Here is a 26,326-nt window from a genome sequence, read left to right on the forward strand (position 1 = left end):
ATTGCTCTTCATTCAGTGTGCATTCTTCTTAACATCGCATGGGCCTGTGGGATTTCAGAGACTACTCAAGTTGTGTCGACACCTTATCTTCTAATTGTGTCGCTACCTTCAGGCGTATTGAGCGGATGAAATGCTAATCAACAAACCTAACTTCAACTCTCGCGATTAAATATCTAGCTATCAATTCGCTGTACTGTACTTGGCGCGCGCAATCCTCTGCCAAATGTTAATTCCCCAGTATTCCACAATACAAAAGTTGATATATTGAACTGACGATCCCAACAAAGCAAGATGAAATACTAACTTTTCAACTACCAGTATATTCCTGTACAACACAAAAAAACGTTTGTACTATTGCACAGAATTAAGAATTATACTCATTTCACCTGTGACTACAATCGATTCAATTATAGAGCGCTTCAATTGAAGAAGAATAGGTCGGAAAAGAAGTTGACCGAACACCGAAATTCTACCTTGACACGAAGGGCGTGAATTCGTATTTTTGGGACTGCAGCCCAAAAAATTCTCTATTGATTGTGACGGGAGATAATGGTGCCAAGACGCAACTAGAATCTACAGTAGAGTGGACAAAGTATAATCGCTACCAGAAAAAAACAATGTGCATGTGAGGCGGTAAAACTAATTTAAAAAATGCTCAAGTCTCAGTTTCGCAGTTAATAAAATGGACAGAAATAATCGAGCCATCGAGATAATATATCTCACGTACCAAGTCACCTAGACACTTGACAATTAACCCGACCAGCGAGTATGAGAAATTATCATTACAAGTGGCAACTACGCTGGACAGTGGGCACTGGACAGTGTTCGTCAATTACTAACTGTAAAGAGACCTTTAATTCAACATATGTCACAAAATTCGACAATCACATCATCCAGACCACTTGAGCATGCGACTGGATAGCCCAAAACCGAATTAAAAATTTAAGACTTCCTCAAAATTAACCCTAATTTTAACCCACGTACTGAAGTGTCGCATGCCCATATGTCCACTCGGGCTGTCCAAAAATAACTTTTCCTCAAATCTTACTGGCTACTTGCTTTAAATTGTTAGGTTCAGTCACTAAAAAACGCAGCACGCCAAATTTGGGTCAATTCCAACCAGGAAGAGTATTGCTGAAGAGAATAAAGTTTAGGATTTATTAAATAAAAATAAGTTTTAAAATTTTACTGAAATTGTTACGCTGTAAAGAAAAACGATGGTTATAAATCTTGGATATTGCAGTAAAAAATTTAGGATTTAGTATTTATGGTGGGTAGTTCGAAAACAAATGGAAAATAATTTGCCACCGTTGATATTATTTTTTTTAAATCCTAAATTTTCTACTGCAACAACACCGTTTCCGCTGGTTGGTATTGAGCCAAATTTTATACACATCGTTTTTCTATACTACCTAACGATTTCATAGGGAGAATTTATATTTTTGTTAAATAAATCCAAAACTTTCTTCTATTCAGGTTGGAATTGAGAGTACTTTTCAGCAAACTAACAATTTTATCAAATATCCAGTACAATTTGTTTTTGAACAGCCCTAATGTCCACGGACCCGAAAATACATTGCAAATAACTAAAAGATGAATTCAAATGCTCCTCTCCTCCGCGCTCGGATTATCGCTTTCATCAAACTCTTTCTCTTCCAAACGTCTCTGGACTTGCGGGGCGACGATCATCTCCAATTCTGCCTCCAAAGTCTCGTGTCTGTACGCGACGCGTATGTCCGGCACGTTGGTCCGTCTGATGTCGTTGCCTTCCGATCCCTCGGAGAGATACTTTGGTCCGAGCCAGTACTGTTTGAACTGGAACGAGAGAATTTGTTACGAGATCCACGATAGTACCGTGATGCACCATTTCAGAATAGCAGAGATCGTCAATAACGAAGTACTTGGCTTCGAGTCGAGTATTAGTATGATTCATTAAGTGGCATTCGGTATGGAAGTAGGGCAGTTTTACATCACACTAAATATAATTTCGTATTTTTTTCAATCATGTTCATTTTAATGCATGCTGTGACAATGCTGTGTGTTAATCACAACTTTACAGATAAATCGTTCCCACTAACGCGTGTGCCTTTGTACTATATATTTGATGCACTGTGATATGTCCTAACGAAGTTTCATGGCTACTTGAGTGGAATATACTACCAAAACTACAATTCTCGTCAATAAATTAACTATTCATAACACGGAGCGTATATTTCAGTACTTGAAAAAATCAGCTCTCACTATTCGACCCTGTTTAGGTTTCGTCTACTTGCACTGATTAGTGGTTACATTTCTTCAATACTCCCACTTCTACTCCAGTTTATTTTTTTCTAGCCAATCTGCTTGTTTTTCAGACATTGGACTAAGTTTAGTAGTAAGTAGTTTTTGGTTACGCTTGCATCACCATCACGAGTGGAATCGTTGTGACAGCCAGCAAAACAGCCTCCGTTACACAAAAATTGAATGCAATTTTCGAAAATTGCGCTAATTTGTAGTGTCATCAGTCACCGGTCGCGAAGATACACCTTGCAATTTCTGCTCGTAATTAGGCACCAAGGATAGCTACTCTGCAAAATGGGCAGTGTGTCCACATTTTTTGCCAGGCTGGCACAATTTCATGTCAAAGGAATGCATACTAATAAGAATTTTTGTAAGGTGCGATGGCACATGTGTCAATGATTGATAGACCAGCCTCTAAAAATCAAACAACGCATCACAAAATAGTACAGAACTATTTGAAATATTTCATCAAATTCCCCTTAGCGAGGCAGTTAGTTTATTGCACAGCGTACAGAAATCCGTACATTCACTGAATCACCTGCATACCATAGGTCACAAGTTGCTCAAAGTTCAAATCAAATAGTCCGAAATGATGGAAGGCATGCAGTGCGTACCACAGCCTACACCTTTCCGTTCTTTCATATTCTCATCAAGTGATACACTGCAAATTGAAGAACCACACTTCACAATTCAATGATCGACCTTCGTAACAAAGGTCACACATTGCTCGAAGTTCAAATCAAAATGTATTCCATTCTTGTGTATTCCCATCTAATGTTGAATTTTTAATTGAAATAACACATGAAACATACTCATCAAATGTATACTGAAAACTCTCGAACCGAATCACCACTTTTAGATACTTTATCTTTACTGTGTCATAGTCAGATATGCAACAAGCAACGAAAATAATCTTTTTGGAAGAATGAAGGTAGCTGTCTCATATCTATATTCTTTCACCTGATTGGAAGTCTAATAAAATAAACCTGTTGATTTCGATGCCTTATTATCAAAATATATACCCATACTTATAATTCCTAACAGTCAGGATATCTAAAACTATATGTCCATTGATTATGTCTACCTAATGACGTAGATCAAAAGAAGAAATATCTGCGATATCGACACCTTCAAGTTCATGATTCAAGTTTGGGGTAGAGGGCATATCAGCAACAGTATTAGCATGAATGGGGGATGATTCTTGAATGGGCTCATCGAGTGCCAACACAAGTGCTTGTGCAAGTGCATGTATGCAATACTGCTCAAGTTGATAAAGTCAGTTTATACGAGTTAGTCACCAGTAATGCAAATGTGGTTATTCCTGATTGGTCATATATGCTACAATGTATGTATGATAATGTGGCATAAAAATGATTTCATTGCGAATCAGTGATTTGTTTTGCATATCTTTAGTTTAAACAAAACGTAATTCAAACAGTTCAAGGACAGAAACATGGTAGGTAAACAATAATGGAACACTTCACCTCTTGCGGAAAGCTACTCATTATCACGCTGTTCTTCGCAAGCTCGCACATGTCGCACGAGCTCAGTTTCCAAACTTGCGCCGCAATGCTGTACTCCTCCATCAAAGGTTCCTAAAAGTCAATCACAGAATATATAGTTCATAGAAAATTTGACGACGCAACCGTGCCGAACATACTTTCGTGAAATGGAATTGCAGTGGGTCGTCAGTGGAGAGAGAGACCATCAAGCCCCGGGCCAGGTAGTCGGGGAGAGGGTTGCGGTGGTACGGCAGGAACAGGTGGTTGTTGCTGAGCGGCGACATCGCGATCGGAATTTGCGCCAGATAGTAAAGATACTGCAGAACGGGCGCCTGAAGAAAAAGATATGGTCGGTAATTGAATCGTCAAACCCAAAAAATAACTGCTGACAAACAATTTGAAACCCACCACTGCGCGAATGAGTGCAGACTCTTTCAAGCGAAATGTCGGTAATCTAAATCTGGTTCTTTGCTCTAATTCTAATTCTTGTGAAATGCTTCAACACTTTAGTTTTAATTGTAATTAAATTTCTGGTTTTCCTGAAAATGCTGCAGGAGAACGAATAGGACTAACCGAGTCAAGTTTTGTGTACAGGCTTTTGCCATTTTCATGCTTATTCTGATTTGATATGAAATAAACTTGATTTGATGAACTGCATTGAAATTCCAAGAAAGTAATTATAATTATAATCCAATTTGGAAAAAATTCTAATTCAGAAAAGCTGAAAATTTGCTAGTTATCAAGTCTCAGTGAGAGCGTTTGTGTATGGACATTGGACAACCTAATAAGATGCACTTACCTTTCTCAACAAAAGGCCGTGACTTATATTCTCACTCAGCATGAAGCCGGTGACCAGATGATGCACAGGGCCCGCTTCGCCGCAATGCGGTCGCAGATTGAACACAGAAAACCCTCGTTCTCTAAACAGGTTCGGTAAATATGAATTCAACATGCCCTTGACACACATTCCGCCGTGACTTACTTTCTCAGTTGATTCAGCGCGCAGATGTTCGCGTACATATAGTACACGTAGTAGGAGTAGGGAGGATTTTCCGACGCCGTCCAATTTTCTGGATATGGCGATTCCTTGGTGAACACGTGGTGTTCTCCTTTCGACTCGTCGTCCACCGAGTCAAACCCGGTGACCTGAACACAAAAATAATCGTATCTTAGCAGCATTTCGTCATTTTCTACATTCGTAAACCCGGTTTTGCGTACATGCTGCAGAAACAGGTGAAGTTCTGGGTGCGAGGACGGATCGATCGTGGCTTCGAACAGAGGTCGGAAGAGATTGTCCAGGATTTCTCCGAAGTTGTTTAGCGTTTTCTTGCTTCGATACACGTCGCTGTAACCAAGCAAATGTCGACGTCATTCTTGGAGGTACAGAACTTCAACATAGGGGTAGCGTGTTTTTCTGGGGGTGTCAGAACTTCCAACCTTCTTCCTGAAATGACCGCGAGCAGGTCTGGGCGAAGGTGCCGACCTTTTAGTAATCAGCTTGCTGTACCCTATTTGTGAGACCATGCCCGTAAAAAGGTTGAGAACCCCTGGTCTAAATTCTTACGTATGACACAATGAACATAATCGCTACTATGAAATAAACAGGAGTGGTCACAGTCGTCTGCGTTGTAACTCAAATCGAGTAGACAATGCTCAATTACAACAAAAGTAGAGTAGACAATACTCAATTACAACAGAAGTGGAGTAGACGACAATACTCAATTATAACAGAAGTAGTACTCAATACTCAATTACAACAGAAATAGAGTAGACAATACTCAATTACAACAGAAGTAGAGCAAACAATACTTAATTACAACAGAAGTAGAGTAGACGATGGCAATTACAACAGAAATAGAGTAGACAATACTCAATTACAACAGAAGTAGAGCAAACAATACTCAATTACAACAGAAGTAGAGTAGACAATGGCAATTACAACAGAAGTAGAGTAGACAATACTCAATTACAACAAAAGTAGAACAGGCAATACTCAGTTACAACAGAAGTAGAGTAGACATAATCAATTACAACAGATGTAGAGTAGACAATACTCAATTACAACAGAAGTAGAGTAGACAATACTCAATTACAACAGAAGTAGAGCAAACAATACTCAATTACAACAGAAGTAGAGTAGACAATGGCAATTACAACAGAAGTAGAGTAGACAATACTCAATTACAACAAAAGTAGAATAGGCAATACTCAGTTGCAACAGAAGTAGAGTAGACATAATCAATTACAACAGATGTAGAGTAGACAATACTCAATTACAACAGAAGTAGAGCAAACAATACTCAATTACAACAGAAGTAGAGTAGACAATGGCAATTACAACAGAAGTAGAGCAAACAATACTCAGTTACAACAGAAGTAGAGTAGACATAATCAATTACAACAGATGTAGAGTAGAATTATAACAGAAGTAGAGTAGACAATGGCAATTACAACAGAAGTAGAGCAAACAATACTCAGTTACAACAGAAGTAGAGTAGACAATCAATTACAACAGATGTAGAGTAGACAATAATCAATTACAACAGAAGTAGAGTAGACAATACTCAATTACACAGAAGTATAGTAGACAATACTCAATTACAACAGAAGTATAGTAGACAATACTCAATTACACAGAAGTATAGTAGACAATACTCAGTTACAACAGAAGTAGAGTAGACATAATCAATTAAAACAGATGTAGAGTAGACAATAATCAATTACAACAGAAGTAGAGTAGACAATACTCAATTACAACAGAGGTAGAGTAGACAATACTCAATTACACAGAAGTATAGTAGACAATACTCAATTACAACAGAAGTATAGCAGACATTACTCAATTACAACAGAAGTAGAGTAGACAATACTCAATTACACAGAAGTATAGTAGACAATACTCAATTACAACAGAAGTATAGCAGACAATACTCAGTTACAACAGAAGTAGAGTAGACATAATCAATTACAACAGAAGTAGAGTAGACATAATCAATTACAACAGATGTAGAGTAGACAATAATCAATTACAACAGAAGTAGAGTAGACAATACTCAATTACAACAGAGGTAGAGTAGACAATACTCAATTACACAGAAGTAGAGTAGACAATACTCAATTACAACAGAAGTAGAGTAGACAATTACTTACAACAGCCTCGGCACTTGGATCAGCCACCGGACGTTGTCGCTGTACACATCGTGACTGACGGCCCACACCGCTAATTTGTCCCACTCGTCGCTGCTACGGCCGTACACAGACAACCGTAGCTCGGCCTGTTGGTATTTACTCTCCTCCAGATCGGTCAAAACCTCCTGCCGAATAGCATAGTTTCAGTAAAGAGTGCGAAAGTCGAGATAACGTCAGTCTTACCTTGCATACGTGCGCGAAAAATTTGCCCTTACAATCGTTGTCTGTTTTGATGTAGATTTCGCGCAGGATGCTCTGTCCGATGGGGTTGTATTTCGAATTGAACTTATCGAATCTGTATAATTATAATAAAAAAATTCGCTACAGCTGTAGAAGCAGAGGAGGTCAAAATAGGGTTGGTATTAGCACAAGTAAATTTTTACGTAATTACAACTTTACTAGTACAAGTTGCAATTTCCAAGACACATAAAACTACTTCAATAGGGAGTAGAATATGAACGCCTAAAAGTACTCTTGTGAGCAGTTATAAAAAGTATATTTGGTAGATGGGTCGCATAGTTTTAGGTGGCTACTTTTCAAATTGCATGGAGCATATTTGTGACCAACGCAAAATAACCAATCACAGTACGGACAGGTGCAATTTTCGAAAATACATTCAGTCAAATATGATAAATAAGCTATTTCACCCAGTTGTTATTTTCAAAAGTGTTACAAATATGCCCCAAACCACTGTCCACTTGAAAAAATTCATGGTGTAAAAAGTCCGTAGTTTTCGCTAAAAAGTAATTGAGCAGAAGTGGAAATAGCCAAAAAAAAAACATGCCCATATGAGTCTAAGTAGGCCATAATACTGAATACTCGTAATTCACTATTGACCACCTTCTGTGTGGAAGTGATCACCAACATCAACGACATAATTTGTCGTGAATCCAATGGTAGCAAAACAATGGTAGTTAGGTCATAATACTAAAAAATGCGAGGACTTGGATATTAGTAATTATTGGCTCAAAAAATCAGTGATGTATATATGTAAATGCGAGTGATTATGTTACTCTGACCCAGTAAGTCTTAGTCTGTGATTAATATCTTGATAAAACCTTTGCATAAATACACACCTGTGAAAGATATTCCTGTCCGCGTGCACATCCAAGGTGTCGACACTGAGGTCATAAGCTGTCACGTTGATGGTTTTGAATACCTTCAAAGAAACGCGAACCTTAAATAACGACCAACGTTTCCATAACCCACACATAAAAATCACCACACAATTACATACACGGCATAACGAACAATGAAATATATCCTACCGATGTTACCATCCATTAATGTTGGTGACACCGATTGATGAATCTGTCGTTTGCAGGATTCTAAATCACAGGAAGGGTTTGGTTTCTACAATCTTAATAATAACACCTCACCATGGCATTTACCCACTGAAACACTGAGTTTTGATGACTGATACAAAATATTACAAGCGTGGCTAATAGCCTAACACTGCTAATTTTACAACAGTGCAGAGTGCGTTGAAAAGAAATCGTATCTGTGCCAGAGTAATTCATTGACTACCGAACCGCTACAGGGAATAACACATTCAAGATTCAACGCAACTGAATTTCAGTTCGTTTTCATGAGATAACAATCATTAAAAATGAAATTACCGCCAGTCGACAAGTTGCAGAGGTGGTCTGTTAATGGATAACTGTCACACTCCCATGCTGTAAATACCTTTATTGACGTAACAGTTTTTGTTTGATTTATGTTGAAATATGTATGAAAGCCCATTTCTATCAGTACCTCTTCTAAAGTGTAGGGCTTGCCGTCCTTATAATGCACAATGTCTTCGGCATTTTTCTTCAAAGTCTTTTTGATGAAACGGAGCAGATGCTTTTGGTTCATGCATGCCGACGCATGAATGTGTGTGTCAACCTTGAAACATGGCAAAATTAGATATTAGGAATGAAATACCACAGGTTTTGTGCCATCATGTTTCAACGCAAGTCAAATGTGCTGTAAGTTTCGTCAGCTCGAATACACGGTTGCGAGTTTTGTTATTTTAAAAAGTACTTAGGAGGGTGTACAATTACAATCCCTTTTTATCTCTATCTGTTATAAAAGAGACATGAGCCAAATTTCTCGAAAGCAAGAGCTGTACTTGTACAATGGACATAGTCACATAGACTCCTTCTCTTGGATTACACCATGTCATTATAAGGCCTTATATTTATTCATTCCGGAGATGGGTTCTTGAATCTCAAATTGCTCCCAAAAATGGCGCATTTCAAATACACTAACCAGCGATTTGATAAATATAATCTGTACAAGTGATAACTAAAGTTAAAGCTATTTACAGAATCGAGAAGTATTCAATGCTCAAAACAGCAAATCTGGTCCATGGTGTAAATTAGTGCTTCCCAAGCAGTGGGTATAAATAAGAGTTTCGCACAACTGACGATGTGGTATTTCTAAATGTTCGGTGTTCTATTAAAGAGGGTTCCTGGTTGCTATCAATTCATAATAAAAGCTCTTGAAATAGTGAAGATGTGGCAGTTGGTCGAAACTAGGTGTAGGCATCCTCAATTTTAGGTATTTCTGGGTATTTCGTAGTAGTAAAATCAAACCAATCCAGCCCGGATTTGACGCCATAATATCTAATATGCAAGCTCAATGCTTGCATTACCAGTAATTTGCATGCTGTGTAGTGCGTATACATTAGGGTTGTCCAAAATTTGGAAAATCTCAAGAATGATGGGTATCAGTGTCTCATTCTATAGATTATTGATAAAAAACCGCAATGAGCCTGGAATAAGCTCACAGGAAAGTCGTTGAGATTTGTCGCAAAGCGTTTGAAAGTAGCTACCGACGAGTGGGCGTACCAGCGACCATAGAACGGCAACAAGACTAGTAATCACGAAATCACGGCTCTCGATTGGCTAATCGGCTATGCTTCAGTGATCACGATGGTAGTGACTTGCTGATCAGTTGTTAAAGGAGTCTACTAACGGCGGTGATTCTGTAAGCGCATTGTAGGTTGGTTGGCAGATAATGATTTAAGATTGATTCAGGACATGTTGAGTGACTAGATACATGATGAGGAACAAACAACAGCTACTTAACACAAACTTAAAGCATGACTGGCTTACTGTGAAGGAAACCGCCGTAGCCTACACATGTCTGTTTTGACCGATGGATAGCACAGAACATGCGGAGAAATATTGCAAAGGCGCTTATGCAAGAGGCGAACGAATTTCTTGTCTCAGAAGAGATGCATCATAGTTGAATACAAATATAAAGCTTAACAATGACACTACTTGGTCTGATCTTATTAGGCTCCAGTCGTGCTGTATAACTCAAGTCTTGAATGCTCTAAGGATTGGCTGAATCAGTTTTATGCTGGGGACTTATTAAACTTTTACAGCAAAATGAATTCACTCGTAAGTGTTGTCAAAGTCGTCAATGAGGCCGTAGAAAGAGGTGTAGAGGTAAGCACAGACTATGCTGGATTGCTGGTATGACCAGCAAAAATACAGTACGTCTTAGCATGTCCTGAAGAAATCTTGAATCATTACCGGCTGTAACACTACAAATGCTGGAATGTAAAACGAGCTTAAAAGGCAATGAAGCAGTGCGACAGTTACATTTCTTCGTGGTTCCACTAAGCTATATGGTCGGCCAATATAACATCTTCTGAGCAGATAAGATTTTGTGCGGCATCCATCTCACGTATGGTGTGCTGTACCAGTTTGCGATGACTAACATACTTTACTTACGCCCAGTCTGACGTATTTGCAACCATAACTAGGTATTTCTTGGATTTATATCTAGTTCTCAAAGAGCACAATCATTCGCCGTTTCACCTCTGTCATGCCTGCAATTCTCTAAGGCTAAGTTAAGCTATACAATCAAACTGTCTTTTTAATGGGCATAATAGCATATAGTCTGTGCTTATACCTTTTAACTCTTTGTGCGGCATCATTGACGACTTTGACAGTCCCCAGCATATACGGCTGATTCAGCCAATCCTTAGGGCATTCAAGACTTCAAATATACCACGACTGGGACCTAATAAGATCAGACAAAGTATAGTGTCATTGTTAAGTTTTATATTTGTATTCAATGATGATGCATCCCTTCTGAAACAAGAAATTCGTTCACCACTTGCATAAGCGCCTTTGCAATATTTCTCCGCAGGTTATGTGCTATCCATCGGTCAAAACAGACATGTAGGCTACGGCGGTTTCCTTCACAGTAAGTAAGCCAGTCATGCTTTAAGTTTGTGGGAAGTAGCCGCTGTTTGTTCATCATCATGTATCTAGTCACTGAACATGTCCTGCATCAATCTTAAATCATTATCTGCCAACCAACCTACAATGCGCTTACAGAATCACCGCCGTTAGTAGACTCCTTTAACAGCTGATCAGCAAGCCACTGCCGTCGTGATCATTGAAGCATAGCTGATTAGCCAATCGAGAGCCGTGATTTCGTGATTACTAGTCTTGATTCCGTTCTATGGTCGCTAGCACGCCCACTCGTCGGTAGCTACTTTCAAACGCTTTGCGACAAATCTTAACGACGTTCCTGTGAGCTTATTCCAGGCTCATTGTTGTTTTTTATCAATAATCTATAGAATGAGACATTGATACCCATCATTCTTGAGATTTTCCAAATTTTGGACAACCCTAGTATACATTGTTTCTTTACTCGTTTGTTGTTGAGTCGTTTGCTTATATCTCATTGTGGGTCGCACGATAAAACTAACATTTACATTTACAAACTTGAACAGGTTGGGAAGCAATGGTGTAAATATTCTATATCAAAATACGCACAAGTCATAACTAACTAAAGTCGAAGCCATTTACAGCATTGAGAATATAGTTCAATGTTCAGAACAGCAAAAATGGTCCCCTCTCCCGAGCATAAATATTCAATACCTTTCTACAGTTATAGAAATCCCGATGTGGCACTTCCTTCTGGGCAGCTAGTTCCTTGGTCTCGTTCAATAGGACGTGGAGTTGGAATTTAGACGAAAGGTAAGACAGACGACGGTAACAGAATGTTTTCCTAAAATACCCAAAACCATGAACTGCTGAAGCCATTTTCTTTTCGACATAACAAATAACTTACAGCGGTCCATTCACAACCATTGCCATCATGTGATTCAGGTCCATGATGAATTCCAGCAGATTCACATAGCCGAGGTCAATCGGGTCCTCCCTGAAGTGTTAAAGCATTCACTGATGTGCGCAATCATTCGAGCGTAGAGGAAATTGATATCGAATCATTACGGCACAGTATACATGCCAAGAAAATGGCTCTTAGCACGGCATGAAAATCTGTATACTGCAAATTCGCATAATGTATTCAGGTAATCATTATTGATAAACACCAATTCATAATTTATTTTTGGAGGGCGGCATATTTCATTCGGAGTAACTAATCGGCAAACCTGGACACGGCGGAATCGTCCGCATATACATGAAAGACCCCGTGCTGCATTTTAAGTTTGTATCCGAAGTCTGGGGGCATGTTTTTCAATTTTTCCTCGGAATACGGACTCTTGTATTCTTCCGGCGGCGGATGGTACGGCGCATCTTTATACAGCAAAGGATTATAACAAGTCGAATGTACTACTAAATAGATTTGGTACACACTTTCGCTGATGCCTTCCATTTCGGTGTTTAGTTTTTCAGGTTCTTTCCCATCAGCCTGTACATAAATGAGTAATTGAACAATAAACATGCATTTTATTTCCAATCATATATATAACTATACACTAAACGACTACAACAATAGCTTGAATTATTCTAAATTTCATGTGTGACGTCTTATTTGGTGATAAGGTTTGTTGATATACAATGTTCTTTCCAATTCTCCAACGATTGCTAATGATTACCCCTGATAGCCGAAAATATTCAGGTTTATTTCAATGCGAATATCTTATTCAGTTCTACATTGAAATTCTGTACCTCCAAAATCTAAACAACAACGAGGGAGTCTTGATAAAAAGTAGAACACAATCCAGCTGGTCTGGAACTACTGACATTTGACCCAGAACACTGGATTCCTAGTGTCAAGGGACTAATCGAAATGCCAGCTGTTACAGCACCAAGAGTTATCTATCTGTTATTATCAATTGTATTGTGATGTGATCACCATCACCCACAATGTCTGAACCGAACAAGTCATGCATGTCACTAATGAAGTAGTAGTTTTAGCGCATTGCTGCAATGATAACAGAAATACGCACCATTCGAAGAAATCTGGCAGTTGTCGGAAACACAGACTGCAGAGATTGCTTCATGTATTTCTCTCTGATGAACAAAGCCTCGATAAGATTTTCAGAGGCCTCCATCAGATCTTGCATCGGAGCCTGCACGACAGTATGTTGGTTTTGACGATGTCGGCAAGAACCGAAAGCAAACAAACCATCAAATATTCATCCCCGGTTACTTTGATACGGTGGAATTCGTCTTCCAAATCTCTTTCGCACAACCCGCCCAATTCAGAAGCGCTGTGGTCTCGCTTGCTACGAAAAAGAATTGCGTAGATATTCAGAATATAAACACACTGGACCGCTGTTCCTACTTTACATCGAATATTACAAGAGATTTGCTACTGTACTAACTATTCAAAGAATGACATTAGAAATTTATACGGCCGGCTCGCCATATAAATGCCACCGACCTATTGAAATCAAAATCAATATATCATGATTCGATGTATCCACTATAGACTCAAAATCTACCCTAAACGAATATGAAGCAACTTGCTTGATTCGATAAACAATGAGAATGGGAATGATACAAGCAAAAATGACAGAACTTTGCAAGGGCAAAAGCTGAAAAATCTAAGATAAAAAATAAGTTTGATCAAGGTATGAATACAAACAGAAGCTTGATTTGCTTCAGTAAGTGTGTGGCAAGATTTGCCTCACGCTAATCATTGAAATTCGTTCCGTAGCCGTATATAATATGTTACACACTTATCCTAGTTATGATACCAAGTTAAGGAAGTTCTGCTAATTGTATAAAAATAAAATATGAAACCAGGAAAGGACTAATATATTTTAAAGAAATTACAATGGTGAAGAAATCATGTATTCGGTGATACAATTCGTCGCATAAGACATCTGTGTAAGGCATTCTCACATGAAACAAACCTTACGAGACGAATTGCGTGCGACAAGATGATCGCGGCAGTCTTTTCAATGCGACTACCCACCGTGGTCACTAATTCCACTAAAGAGAGGTTAAAAATCCACTATCAAGCGTCTCAAGGCCGTAAAACCAATCACTTTGGCTGAGAAACGTCGTGTTAGTCATACCAAACACTCTAAAATGCATGTTGAAGCACAGACACACATCTACATCCACAATGTAATTGAATGTGCATGCATTATTCGATACAAAGGAGCGTATTGTCAACCGGCCAAACCTTAAGCTGTGGTTGCTTCCAGATCTGAATAGACAGGTGCGTTTCGTGTCATAAATATAGAATATACATCCTGGAATTTCGTTAGAAAACTACACTTGATCACCGGTATTGATTGTTAATGACGGAACACATACCGCAATATTAGCAATATTTAATTGTCAAATAGCAGTACCTTGACACTGACCGTGATAGCTACCATACCAGTACCTTACCAGTACCATAATTGTGTTTTAGTGCTAAATATGAAACATCAGACCAATAATTTAAAAAAAATCATATCCGAAATCTAGGATACAGTTAGGTGGTCTTGCAACCTACTTAAACACATCCCATAATGTCGATGCAAATGGACAGAAACAAAATAATTGCCTAACAGATCCACCAACGAATTGATATGTTGGTAAAAATCTATCATTACAATCAAGTGAATGATACAGCTTACAGAATTATCCGATGCATACCAAATATGTTTTGTCAGAAAAATTGCATTATTTATCATGCTCGAATGACGGAATTGATAGCATATCATTTCGCTGCAACTGATGGGCCACAGATCTATAATTATATACCGCGGCACTATTGATATCACCAATGAGCTGAGAGCAACAGCTTCACCCATCGATTCAACGCCATCGATTGCACTACATTGAGAGCAGATCTGTAAAGTCAATTCTAATGCACATACATACATTCAAATGTCGATATTAAATTAATTCTTTCAAATTTCCATGTTTAATACTGATACTAGGATGCTCAATTGCTCATCGCTTGAACACAGAAACATGGACCAAGCCAAGGCTATAATTTTAATTTTGGCTTTTACTGTTTTGAAAATGCTCATATACGAATAATCCACTTCAATTACAACAACACAGACGTTCGACTCAACATAAAGACAAAACTGTGACATAACAGTAGCATAGGCAGTAGGTAACGTGACAAAAACTTGCTTTAATATCTGAAGGAAAATGTAAACTTACTCTTTCAGAACCGGCATAGGCATGTGGTGCAGTGATGTCAGAGAGGCTCTGGACCTGTTGTGCACAGGCTGTCCGAGTAAAGGCACCCCGTCAACAACGTCACTCGGTTTCAGCAGACTTTCCGACGGACCGTCTTTATGAAAACCTCCGTTGGGCGCGTGCCCGTTGGAAATACCGCCGCCTTTCCGGTTTTTATATTTATTAAGCTCCATAACGGCTGCGAGGCGCGGAGTTTTCCACAAAGATTTCTTGGTCCCGCTGGATTTTTATCATTGAGAATGGCAACCAGGTTGATATCGAAGATGAGGCAATGATTGCGAGCGGACACACACAATGCGTATGAGAAGAAACGAGAAAAAAATCTATGATTAGTCCATGGCAAGTGCAGAGCACACAACATCTCGCTACGCTAAGTCTAAATGTTAACTATATGAGGCACTACTACAGGGTAATGAAACGCTAAAACACAGATAATTCTCAAATACAAGTTAACGTTGGTCGAGTGTCTGTTAACTCCGAAACGCACACCGGATACGGAGCCTTTGAGCACCTCCATCAAGAAAATTCACGGCGAGTCATATTAATCAGAGGCTTGGCATTAATCCTGATGGCGGTTTTCCATTATTAATTAACTGCGAAAGGGTATTCACTGGAAGCCCGCACTGCCTGTTGAGCCGTGGCAATCATTTTCCCAGTATGCATCAAAGCATCGATGCAAGAATGGCAAGTAATGATGAAGATGTATCAACGTGATGTCAAGATAATGCAATAAAGCGCACCATGACCATGGTGTAAGACTCAGTACAACCTATATAATTGAATGAGGTGGAATAAAAAGATAACAAGTCTTGGAAAAATTCAGAGGTCATTCTAATTTACACGAAGTTGAGATGTACATTACACTGGTCAAAGTCAAGCCTATAGGCCAGCGTGCCTAATCTAAATACAATAATGTTAAATGCTACCCTACCGTTTATAGTAGAAATCAGCAGAAGTTGATGATAGAATATACTATCTAGCAACGCGTTGCCACTGCTAGCACATGAACTAAAATCACTTTTGGTAATCTCAAATTAGCAACACAATACCAAGGAGATGCACAAGGTCCGACCTACCAAACTGATTTAGCAGCTCGCAATTGCGACTGGCCGCTTATAAAGAATGCCGACAGAGACCGAACTTCACGGCTGATTATGTCTCTTTCACGATAAATCAATTCCTATCAACACGAAAACAAGCTTTTTGAACGATGCGCCCAGTGTGCAGTTGTGCACGGGCGTGTAATAAACTAGCATTACAGCACACAATCATTAAATCATTTCAGTGCCTGAACACTCAAAGTGATCACGAACGGAGATTCGAATTAATATCATTGCTGCACCAGGTTTAGGTAATCCGATGTGATTCCGCTTTTGCGTTTAGGTTACTACAGGTTACGTTCGTCCGCACGAAAGAAACAATACGAGCCGTCTTGGAATCACCGCCGGTTATCTATACGCAATACGCATGAAGAACCCGGGCAGTTCGAATTGTCGACCACGACGCGAAAGTAGGCCGTACCAAACAAGAAATTAGTACTAACATCGTGGTTATATATACGGATATAAAGTCTCAAATTTGTGTAACGATTCTAACGACATGCCCTAAAGTACGTCATGAGTTGATTAATATCGAGCGCTAACGCGGTGACGCTTTCGGTACGGAAGAAAGAAGCGGGGACTACTACAAACATCTCACGCGGCGCGAGACTTGAAAACAAAACCCTCTCATAAACAAGTCCACCGCCGATAACATGTTTATAAAAAGCGCGCGGGCTCAACAAAAAGCGCGTATCCTTCGAGTACGCTTTGGAATTCACGGACACTCGACACGATATCAGAGTAATTGAGAGAATGGCTGTCACACTGGTATCAACAGATAGATAGCCCACTCACTGTGAGATATCCTGGGACACATGGCGGTCCACCAAGTGTCGCCTCTCCTCGTTTTGCACGATGGGAATGTCGTCGGACAGCTCGCACGAAGTGCCGAGGTCGCCGCACCCCGATATGTCTTCCGAGAATAATTGCTGTAATTCGGAAACGTGGAAGTTCCTATTATAAGTAAATTTCCAAGATTTTGCGAACTCGTTAATTCTAATTCTAATTTGTAAAAAACTTACTATAATCAAAATTCTTATCTCATTTGGAAAAGCTGTAATTTTCTAGTTTTCCAGCTGTTTTCGAAGCTCTGCGCGATAATTGATTGTGTTACTATCGACGGAAATCGCGCAAAAACTATAGAATCAAGTCGATTTGGCCAATGTTTTTCATGAGTGTTCGAAGCAGATCGGCGCACAACGAAAATATCGATCGTAAATGGGGCCTAGCAACATCTCATGAAATCAAGGCATCATATTCGGTATGCAAGCTATCTTGTCGTGATTCATTTGTGTACTGTAATCCAAGGTGAATTAGCGCCGGACCAACGCGCGAAGAGGTAACGCTAGGAAAGAGTCCTATGATGTACGAGGAGCGCGTACCCGTACACAGTACATTTTACAACTGTACAGTGTACACTGACGCACGTTATCATTCAATGTTTGTACGACTTCCGGCGTTTATATTCGCATATGCTCTTTGCACAACACGGTAAATACGAGCCCCTACTAATAACGCGCACAATTCCAACAGGAATCGCGCACTATCAAGATTCCGTCGCGAAATCGACAAATGAACAAATCACCCGCACAGACGTAAAGCAAATTGAAAGATGGACATCGTCGCTATTACCGATAGATTAGCGGCCGACGATATTCGTCAGAGCGACCACGAAAAAATCAAAATCAATGGCAATAGCGTTCGCACCCAGATAGCATCTTAGATTGCTAGAATTCATTAAACCTCGACAATGCCGTCAGGGTAGTTTAATCTCGACATCAAAGGATCAAGCCCGCTGCCACGGAAATTTCGTGGACGACATACCTTCCCTTCACAGTCGTGTTTATGTTGATTATATCAACACAAACAAAATTAAAGTATCATGATTAAATAACGACGCGTCGCGGTAGACTAACGGGGCCTGCTTATGCTGAAACAAAGGCATGCAAAGTGCTTCATTGTGTAGTCACAAAGGGATAAGGCAAGTTGAAAAAGCGCAATCCACGCGTAATAAAATTGAAGAGGCAGGCGGGCTTACGATGAGTAACGATTAGAGCACATGAATGCGACAAATCGATTTCTAGCAAAGTATTGATTTTACTGAGCAGCACGAGTACTGAATACGCGCGTTTCTTGCGACTGAGAATTGAGATCTTTCAAGGATAATTATCGTTTCGATAATCCGTCCGAACCTATTGGTGCGCCCAGCAACCAGATATGACCATACAAATGAAAAATATTATAATTAGTAAAGAAACAATGCACCCCAATTTACCATCAATGCGAAAGTTGAGCTTGCATACTATATATTATCTGATCGGGTCTAGGCCTGACTTCCCGCTCGAAAAATATCCAAAAATAACTCAAATTGAGGTACACTTTGGATTAACTAGACTAGATCGTCAGCATTTCACAGGTTTTATATTTATGCTTGCATAATTGCTATCATATCAATTAGAAAATTGCTGGCATTCCATAACAACCAAAGGCAGCCCTTTATGAGATATTGAATAAAAAACTGTAATATTTAGAAATGCTTCGCGACCCACTGGCTGGAAGCACTGTCTTGGGCGCTGTTCATGGTGCTGTTGCCAGGCTTAATTTATAGTGTGGAACATTTTTCAACGGAGAAGCGATTTTTTCACCCGATGTCCGGGGCAGAATAGTACGGATGAAAGAATGGGTTCAACGTCGACATGGGACAACCCACCTCGGCGAATTTGTCGATCTCGTCGGTCATTCCGGGGCTGTACTTCTGCGACAGAATTCTTCTCCTCGAAAACCTGAACACACCGCCATTCACGTCAAGCCAACGCACGAAAAACGAAGCAAACGTATTCTACCCCTTTGAAGGCGAAGGCACTTGCTTCAAATCGTCTTCTCGTTGCTTGTCCTGGTGGGATTCGGCGGCAGGTATTCCACCTTGCAATCACAAAAACCCGATCAACTATAATCCGACTAGCCGCTGCGCGACGTTGATAACAATGATTGCCGTGGTAAATGATTAGCTGTCACGCTACAATCTCACAAACCTATTTGCAATGTCTAAAATTTCTGTACAAGCAAATTGACCGTCTTTAATAAACTATCGGGATGTACAGAACCTCAATACACAATTGAAAAATATTTCCGTATTGAAATATACCCGAAAATTATCAGCTGACAAGCGTCGCAGGGATAATCAGCAGCAGCCTAGTAGAGAATTGGAAACAGTATTGAACATCAACAATCATATCTCCATTTCGATAGCCCATTGGGAACAGTCTAACAATTGGATTTTGAAGATGATTTATTGCCTTTATCAAATTTTAGTAGATTACTTCCGAATACAGTTCTGATGTCACTTCCTGACGGGTATATGTTTATCGTCGCTTTGGTAAACTTTCGCTCCATTAAGGCAGGGCACACAATCTTCGTATATCAACAATGAAATACGACATGTTAGTTCAGAGAAAGGCGCTGCGTCAGTCAATGTGACAGTGAAGTCAATGTGACAGTGAGCATTAGGGCTCTTCAAAAATAAGTTTTTTCTCAAATCTCAATTTGGTTCAATTCCAACCAGTAGCCGCATTGCTACAGGAGAAGAAATTTTCTATTCATGATATAAAAATAAATAACAAAAAATTTGAAAATAAATAATAAATAGAAACTTTTTTCTCCTGTAGCAATGCGGCTACTGGTTGGAATTGAACCAAATTTGGTGTGTAAGCTTAAATTAGGTAACGAAACAATTTTATCAAGTAGCCGGTGCGATTTGAGAAAAAAAGTCATTTTTGAAGAGCCCTAGTGAGCATCGCCTATGCGTGTCGCAACGTAATCGAAGATCTGCCATTGGCCTCAGTCACAGCACGAGCCGATACAACATATTGAGCGTTTCATAATGAGAGAGAGACTACATATGTTATGATGACGTAATTGCAACAAATATAAATATATAGACAGTCCAGGACCCCAGGAGAAGCGCAAATGCGCATTGCGCAATCAATGTAATCAACGATTTCTCCCGCTGATTCAATACAAATTACAAAAAAGAAAACGATAAAAAAATAACATGGACCGATGGTATGGGTAAGGATTCAATATCATTAGTTCGGAAAGTAATGTCGCATAGAAATTGACACGCAACAGCCATTACGACGTAAATAAACCGGTGTTTAAAACAGACATCTAAATGCCGATCTTGCTCCAAAACACTACCCGATCGAATTTAATGACTTTAATCATTTCCCGAAGCAAACACAACTATCGTGAACGGTTTGAACTGAGATCTATACGAGGCCTTCGTTAACATCCTTTGTCGTTTCACTAACTAAAGCTTAATTAAACATGAATAGCGAATGTTATTCACAATAATGAACTCGACAGCGGTTGGTTCCATAAAAGCGTCGACCTGGAAATCTGCAAGAATGATTGTTTACACCTGTTCTGATATCTAGTGTCTGCGCGTCACCCAGTTTGGTTATCAAGCATACTAAACCCCTGCTGTAGATCTAGAACTGCGATGCATGCTGCGAAATGCGAGCATGTAGCGGTAACCAGTATAACCTAGCCTCTCGCTCGGGGCTATTGCCGAAAAGCCAGTGATTTCACTGGGCATTATCGATCATTCGTATATAAACTAAACAAGCCTCGTGAAGGGGCGTTTTTTCTCTCTCGAATCCGGCGATCAGCTGACGACGTAAACATACGATGCATTGTGCAGCCAGATTGGTTGCGCAAGTCGCTGTTTGTTTTACAAGGCGCCGCTGATGCTGTACTAATAACTTGTCCCCGTTCGCAGCTACCAGCCTTAACGCGATAGTTGTGTAATCGACTATGCGGCGAGCTTCCACGACAGAAATGGGATGTGACTGCAATTATGAATAGCATGCGATTTCGGTGCATCACGTGAAGCGGTCGTGGCGTAACTAAGCATAAGCATTTGCTGACCAGTGACCACGACTCCACTTCTCCGGTTAGCGCAACGCCGTAACCGACTTGCGAACTTGTCTGAACTATAACGGATTGTCTGTTACGGACGTAAGTAACTGAACTTTCGCTAAGATATGTGAGAATAATTTAATTCTCTCGGCGTTAAAGGTGATATAGTTTCGAATATACATAAACCAGGTCGCTTAAGTTTCTTTATACCAATGCGAATTTCATCTCACAGATAGCGTTTTGCACGCGAATAGGAGCGTGGTAAAGCATCAAGGCTCCCTATATCGGCGACTTGATGGTGACTATTTCGTCAGAGCGTACGCCTATTCCATCGTTTTTTCACTGCAGGGTGTGGATATATTCGTACATCATCCCTTCTATGGACCACAACAAAACCACAATATAATTACGTACCTGTGCACAGCGCAATCGTATTGTACATAATATAATAGTAATAGTATAATCATTGGCGTGTTACTGTAACAGCATGCGGAAAGCACTCTTGCCCTGCCAAATTAGTTTTCTGACGTCATATATGTTGGCAACACCATGATATACACATCAAGTCACTTCGTCGGTGCACTTCCGTCCTAGTTTTCATTCCAACGCATTCCACGTATAACTAATATTCGGAGAAAATCGTAGCGATGGGCGACGCCAAAACCACTGCCAGTGAAGCGCCGCAATATTCGCAAGCCCTGACCCGCCGGCGAAAAACGCAGGTCGAGAGATGCACCAACAGCAAGGTTGTTCAAAAGTAACCACCCCATAAAATTATTAGGTTTCTTGGATTTGGTCCAATACGGCGATACTTCGACCTAATCATGAATTATAAAGGCTACTACCGTACGTCCATAATCAACATAGCCAGCCAGCGAAAAGAACAACCGATGGTCAGAACTGAGCACAACTGAAACTATGCGACTAATGTCAACCCTAATGTATGCGTTAGCCACGCAAATACGACAAGGCAGCCAATGTTGACGCAAAAATGGCACAGCCCAGCGCGACCTCCGTAAAAACAAATACGCTGACGACTGACCTATTGATTTGTGTTGATGCTGGGCGTCTCCATTACTACATAATTTCCATAGTTTTAGAGAGAAATGCACCTGCCTGAAACATCAAGGGACCCGAGCAGTAACAAACAGAACTGTGTGTGCTCACTGTGCTCAACCTAAGCGAGCGCCGAATACAACATATTTGTCGGGTAGGACAGCAACAGCGGGTTGAATTAAACCCACTTCGCCGAGTGCTTTGTAATTGTAATTGTTACGGCCGGAACTCTCGAATCATTGAAATACTCGCCTTTAGACAAAAACAAATTATTCGATTCCTTTGAAACGCAATACTCTCCAAGCAGCGTCAACAGATTCAGCGTCACATCCCTGATTATGTCTTCGAACGATAAGGACTTTCGTAATCAAATAACATTGCTAGCCCTAGCGTCATATCGATTTGCATCTGCTTTTTTTGGATCAGGGCATGCTAATTCATAAACCAATAGTACGTCGACGCGGCAATAGACTGCAGAGTTGTTATTTTTCTCTCTGTACTAAACGTGAATCGCACCGCGCCAATAAATACCGGCGAGTCGGGACCGATAAAAATTACAATTCGCCGCGCAAGGCCAAAGGTAAACTGGTCACTGGTCAGTGGTCATAGTGAGTAACGAAGAAGGCTACCACAACTTTTTTGGAGCAGGGTTCGTCTACTCTACTTGGATTACTTACTTATGTGGCAGTTCTTATACTTTGTGCTTGTAGGGTTGGAAGCAAAAGTAGTGCATGCGTCTTGTCCTTCTCACAGTCATATCAACATTATTATAGGTACCTATCATTGGCACCATTATGCATTTCTGTATTTGTCGCCACCCTTGCAACTTGCGACTGGCGATTGACTGGCAAAAGCTTGTCAGACTCACAACTACTCTAAATCCGTGTTTTCAAACTATCCTGGCACCGGTACTTGAATTAGTATTGGATAGAGTTTGAAATTGTTACTTGTACCTTTATTTGGATAGAATTGTATGGTATAGTCTCGAGGACAACTTCAAGCGCATCTAGCTGTCAGTAGGACCTTCAACAACATTCCAGATGGGATGCTGAGAGGTAATAGTTCTTCCACTCAGATTGATGGAAAGTATGGCTAAGCTGGGGTAAAACAGAGCTTTTCTCAATGCTGTTTGCCTACAGCTATTACTGAAAATTGGAATGATGCAATTCTAAAAGCATTGCTTGCCAACCAGGGGGTCCGTGAGTTTTTTAGAAATTTACAAAATTGAATAACAGCTTCTTGGAGGTACAGAACTTCAATATACAATTGAATAGTGTATTCATATTGAAATGAACCCAAATATTTTCGGCTGAGACTCGTCAGGGTTCATTTCAATATGAATATACTATTCAATTGTGTAATTGAATAACAATATTTGATGAATTTTATATCTATATGTATATAGATGCAAGGCAAAAACTTGTAAGCTAGGCAAGGCCTCTGTGCAGTGCTGGAGCAACATAGGTGTGGTCCGCTGTGTAATACCATAAATTGGAGTTTCATTAAAGTGTATGACTGTTTGGCGTAACATAATAAGTGCTCGCTTTCAATATTATGCAGGAGAATGCTAATCTGCCTTCAATGTTATAAACTTTAGCACCATCTCCTAACATTTAATTCAACACATTACGGCAATGATATGCAGCATAGTTAGATGCTGGGAATATATTACACGTATATAGCTTTCATGTTGGATGCAGGCATGGACGACGGACGTTGCAAACATAACACAATAATCACGATGTAATTATTTGTCATCCATGTCGGTGGACCAACGTGTTCACAGGATTGTGTAATGCTCAAACTGTTCAAGATCATTAGATTTGAAGAATCAGAATTGTCATTGCCTCACGAGAAAGGTCTGCAGCAGTTATAAAATTCATTTCTTCCATCTGATATATTATGTGAAAAAAATCTTTGTGATTATCGTGATCAATTTCCTTGTTGTGGTTGCTGTATATATATATATATATATATATTGTAAGTTCACTAGGTTTGGTACTAGTTCATGGGAAATCATATTGTTGAATGCATGATTTTAAACCATTGTTAGTTAGGTGGAAGTGAACAAGTTGCACCGTGGATGTGTGAAAATGGTATTTCAGTATCTGAAATCTCAAAAAAACATCATTCGCTATCCATCAAACTCAATAAGTGACTCAATGTAATCGAAATCCAGTCATTTCCTGGTTCTATTAATACGCCAGCCAGATTTGACAAGTTTATTATTTTGGAATTCATGGGTGCTGTGCTTTGGTGTGGAGAGTGAACGCACTGAATCCTTGATCAGAATTCACACACAACAAGAGATTTGTTAATGCTATTACCAGCAAACGTTTGATACCACTTCAGCAACCTGTATTCTCGCAATTGGTCATGTTAAGAACATTTATGAAGCTGTAATTCAATGACTAGGCCTATTCTGCCAAAGCCCAAAAGGAAAGTAAACTGAGGGAAATTTTGTTTACAAACATTTGGATAGCATCAGTCACCATGAAATTGTGTGGTATAAGGACAATAACCAGGCAGATTAATGCTCGTCGGTATGATTGCACTATGTGCACTTACACGGATGTAAGCTACATTCGATGTATACATGAAAATTGGGTAATTTTCCTGATCATACTGGTGTTCAAAACAGATCTCCAGCAACTGTAATACAGATATTATGAGAACAAGAAGAGATGTAATCCGTAATTTCGTGAATTTTAATTAAAGTTGGAGTGTTTTTCGTAAATGAATGTATTTGGTGGACAGGAAATCACAAGTGTAACATATGTAAATATTTAAACAATATGCCTATTGAGAACTTTATTTGTATTTCTAGTATAGTCAAGTGGGGTGTGGCCAACCAACAGGGGATACGGCTGAGGCAGTGTACTTAGATCATTCAATATCATTCACCCAAAATAATAGAAAATCCCTCACATGCACCAAGTTTTCTAAAACGAAATATGGAGAAAAACAATTTGCAAGTCTCATACTGGTTTATATACCGGTACTCTCAATAACAAATTCTTATTTGTGATACTTAATTCGGATTTTGCAACACTATTGCTACGATAGCTCAATAATATCCAGGAGTAGTTGGGTGATTGTCTTGCAGTTGTTGACTTCATATTGAAAAATCTACTAGTGGCATATGTATCGCAAGTGATGGGGCCATCTATGTAGCTACGATTGCAAATGAATGAATGCAAATTCTCAAACATTTTGCTAGATTTCAATACACTCATCAATCAGAGACTACCGAACATAAGTTTTACTGACCTGTCGCGCCTCTGACATTGTCACTCAATAATGAGTTGAACCTTTTGTCTGCAGATAAATTTCAAAGAATGTTATTATTGATTGCATCATAGGTTCTTATGAAGTGAAAAACTAGTGACCTTATGAAAAAATAGGATGTGTAGCCTACCAATGTTAAGTTATGTTAAAAATCAACAACCATTCATAATAATTCTAGGTATGCCACATTCATAATGTAATATTAACACTAATATAATGTAGCTAACATAGACATACCACTGTCTTCATCAGCCATCATATATTCCTCTAAGTGTAAATAATTGTCCGGTACTAGACTGGTGATATTTCCATTACTGTTATAAGTAGGCCTTATACTGAGAGACAAGTAGGGAATTAAACTTTGCATAAAAATGACGACAGCTGCTAATCACTGCTGTACCAATACTTTTGATAACATATAAATCACTACAATCATAAGTCCAAATACACGTGCTGATGTTTATAATCCCTTGATTATGGTTTTAGTGTCTGATTTATATTGATTTTCATCAGACGCAACCTTTTCCATGTGATAAGCCTATTTATGCTAAGTATCATACAATAACACTAATACACATGC

General features: G+C 39.5%; 2 protein-coding genes across 4 annotated transcripts in view; one reads left to right on the forward strand and one right to left on the reverse strand.

Moving 5' to 3' along the window:
• LOC145449520 (tRNA (cytosine(72)-C(5))-methyltransferase NSUN6-like) overlaps window positions 1-26,326 on the forward strand; it is a 264,578-nt gene that overhangs the window by 29,967 nt on the left and 208,285 nt on the right. The gene's annotated exons all lie outside the window — the stretch shown is intronic.
• Window positions 305-26,103, reverse strand: LOC145449504 (AMP deaminase 2-like). Of its 3 annotated transcripts, XM_080327888.1 has the most exons (23): window positions 25,984-26,103; window positions 25,729-25,776; window positions 19,326-19,404; window positions 19,193-19,265; window positions 17,278-17,411; window positions 15,344-15,601; window positions 14,364-14,387; window positions 13,356-13,455; window positions 13,177-13,299; window positions 12,581-12,635; window positions 12,376-12,520; window positions 12,054-12,143; window positions 11,861-11,990; window positions 8,727-8,858; window positions 8,048-8,130; window positions 7,155-7,266; window positions 6,933-7,096; window positions 5,001-5,127; window positions 4,765-4,928; window positions 4,582-4,702; window positions 3,941-4,114; window positions 3,765-3,875; window positions 305-1,815 (listed from the first exon to the last, which is right to left on the reverse strand). In XM_080327888.1, the coding sequence occupies exons 1-23, from the start codon at window positions 26,003-26,005 to the stop codon at window positions 1,600-1,602; spliced, it is 2,685 nt and encodes an 894-aa protein (XP_080184014.1). In that variant the 5' UTR covers window positions 26,006-26,103; the 3' UTR covers window positions 305-1,599. The 3 variants fall into 3 exon arrangements, with proteins under 3 accessions (XP_080184014.1, XP_080184015.1, XP_080184016.1); XM_080327889.1 differs by lacking the exon at window positions 14,364-14,387 and having other exon boundaries at window positions 25,984-26,102; XM_080327890.1 differs by lacking the exons at window positions 14,364-14,387; window positions 15,344-15,601 and having other exon boundaries at window positions 25,984-26,102.

Source organism: Botryllus schlosseri, chromosome 11 (assembly GCF_051294905.1).
Source record: "Botryllus schlosseri isolate E-star chromosome 11, Bs_hap1, whole genome shotgun sequence".
Taxonomy (NCBI): Eukaryota; Metazoa; Chordata; class Ascidiacea; order Stolidobranchia; family Styelidae; genus Botryllus; species Botryllus schlosseri.

Excerpts from the sequence above, each read along its gene's own strand:
- LOC145449504 (XM_080327888.1), bottom strand. The coding sequence starts at position 26,005 with ATGATGGCTGATGAAGACAGTG. Across the intron at positions 25,777-25,983 it reads GATGGCTGATGAAGACAGTG|ACAAAAGGTTCAACTCATTA; the intron begins GTATGTCTATGT and ends ATTTATCTGCAG. Across the intron at positions 13,300-13,355 it reads CCGGGGATGAATATTTGATG|GCTCCGATGCAAGATCTGAT; the intron begins GTTTGTTTGCTT and ends ACTGTCGTGCAG.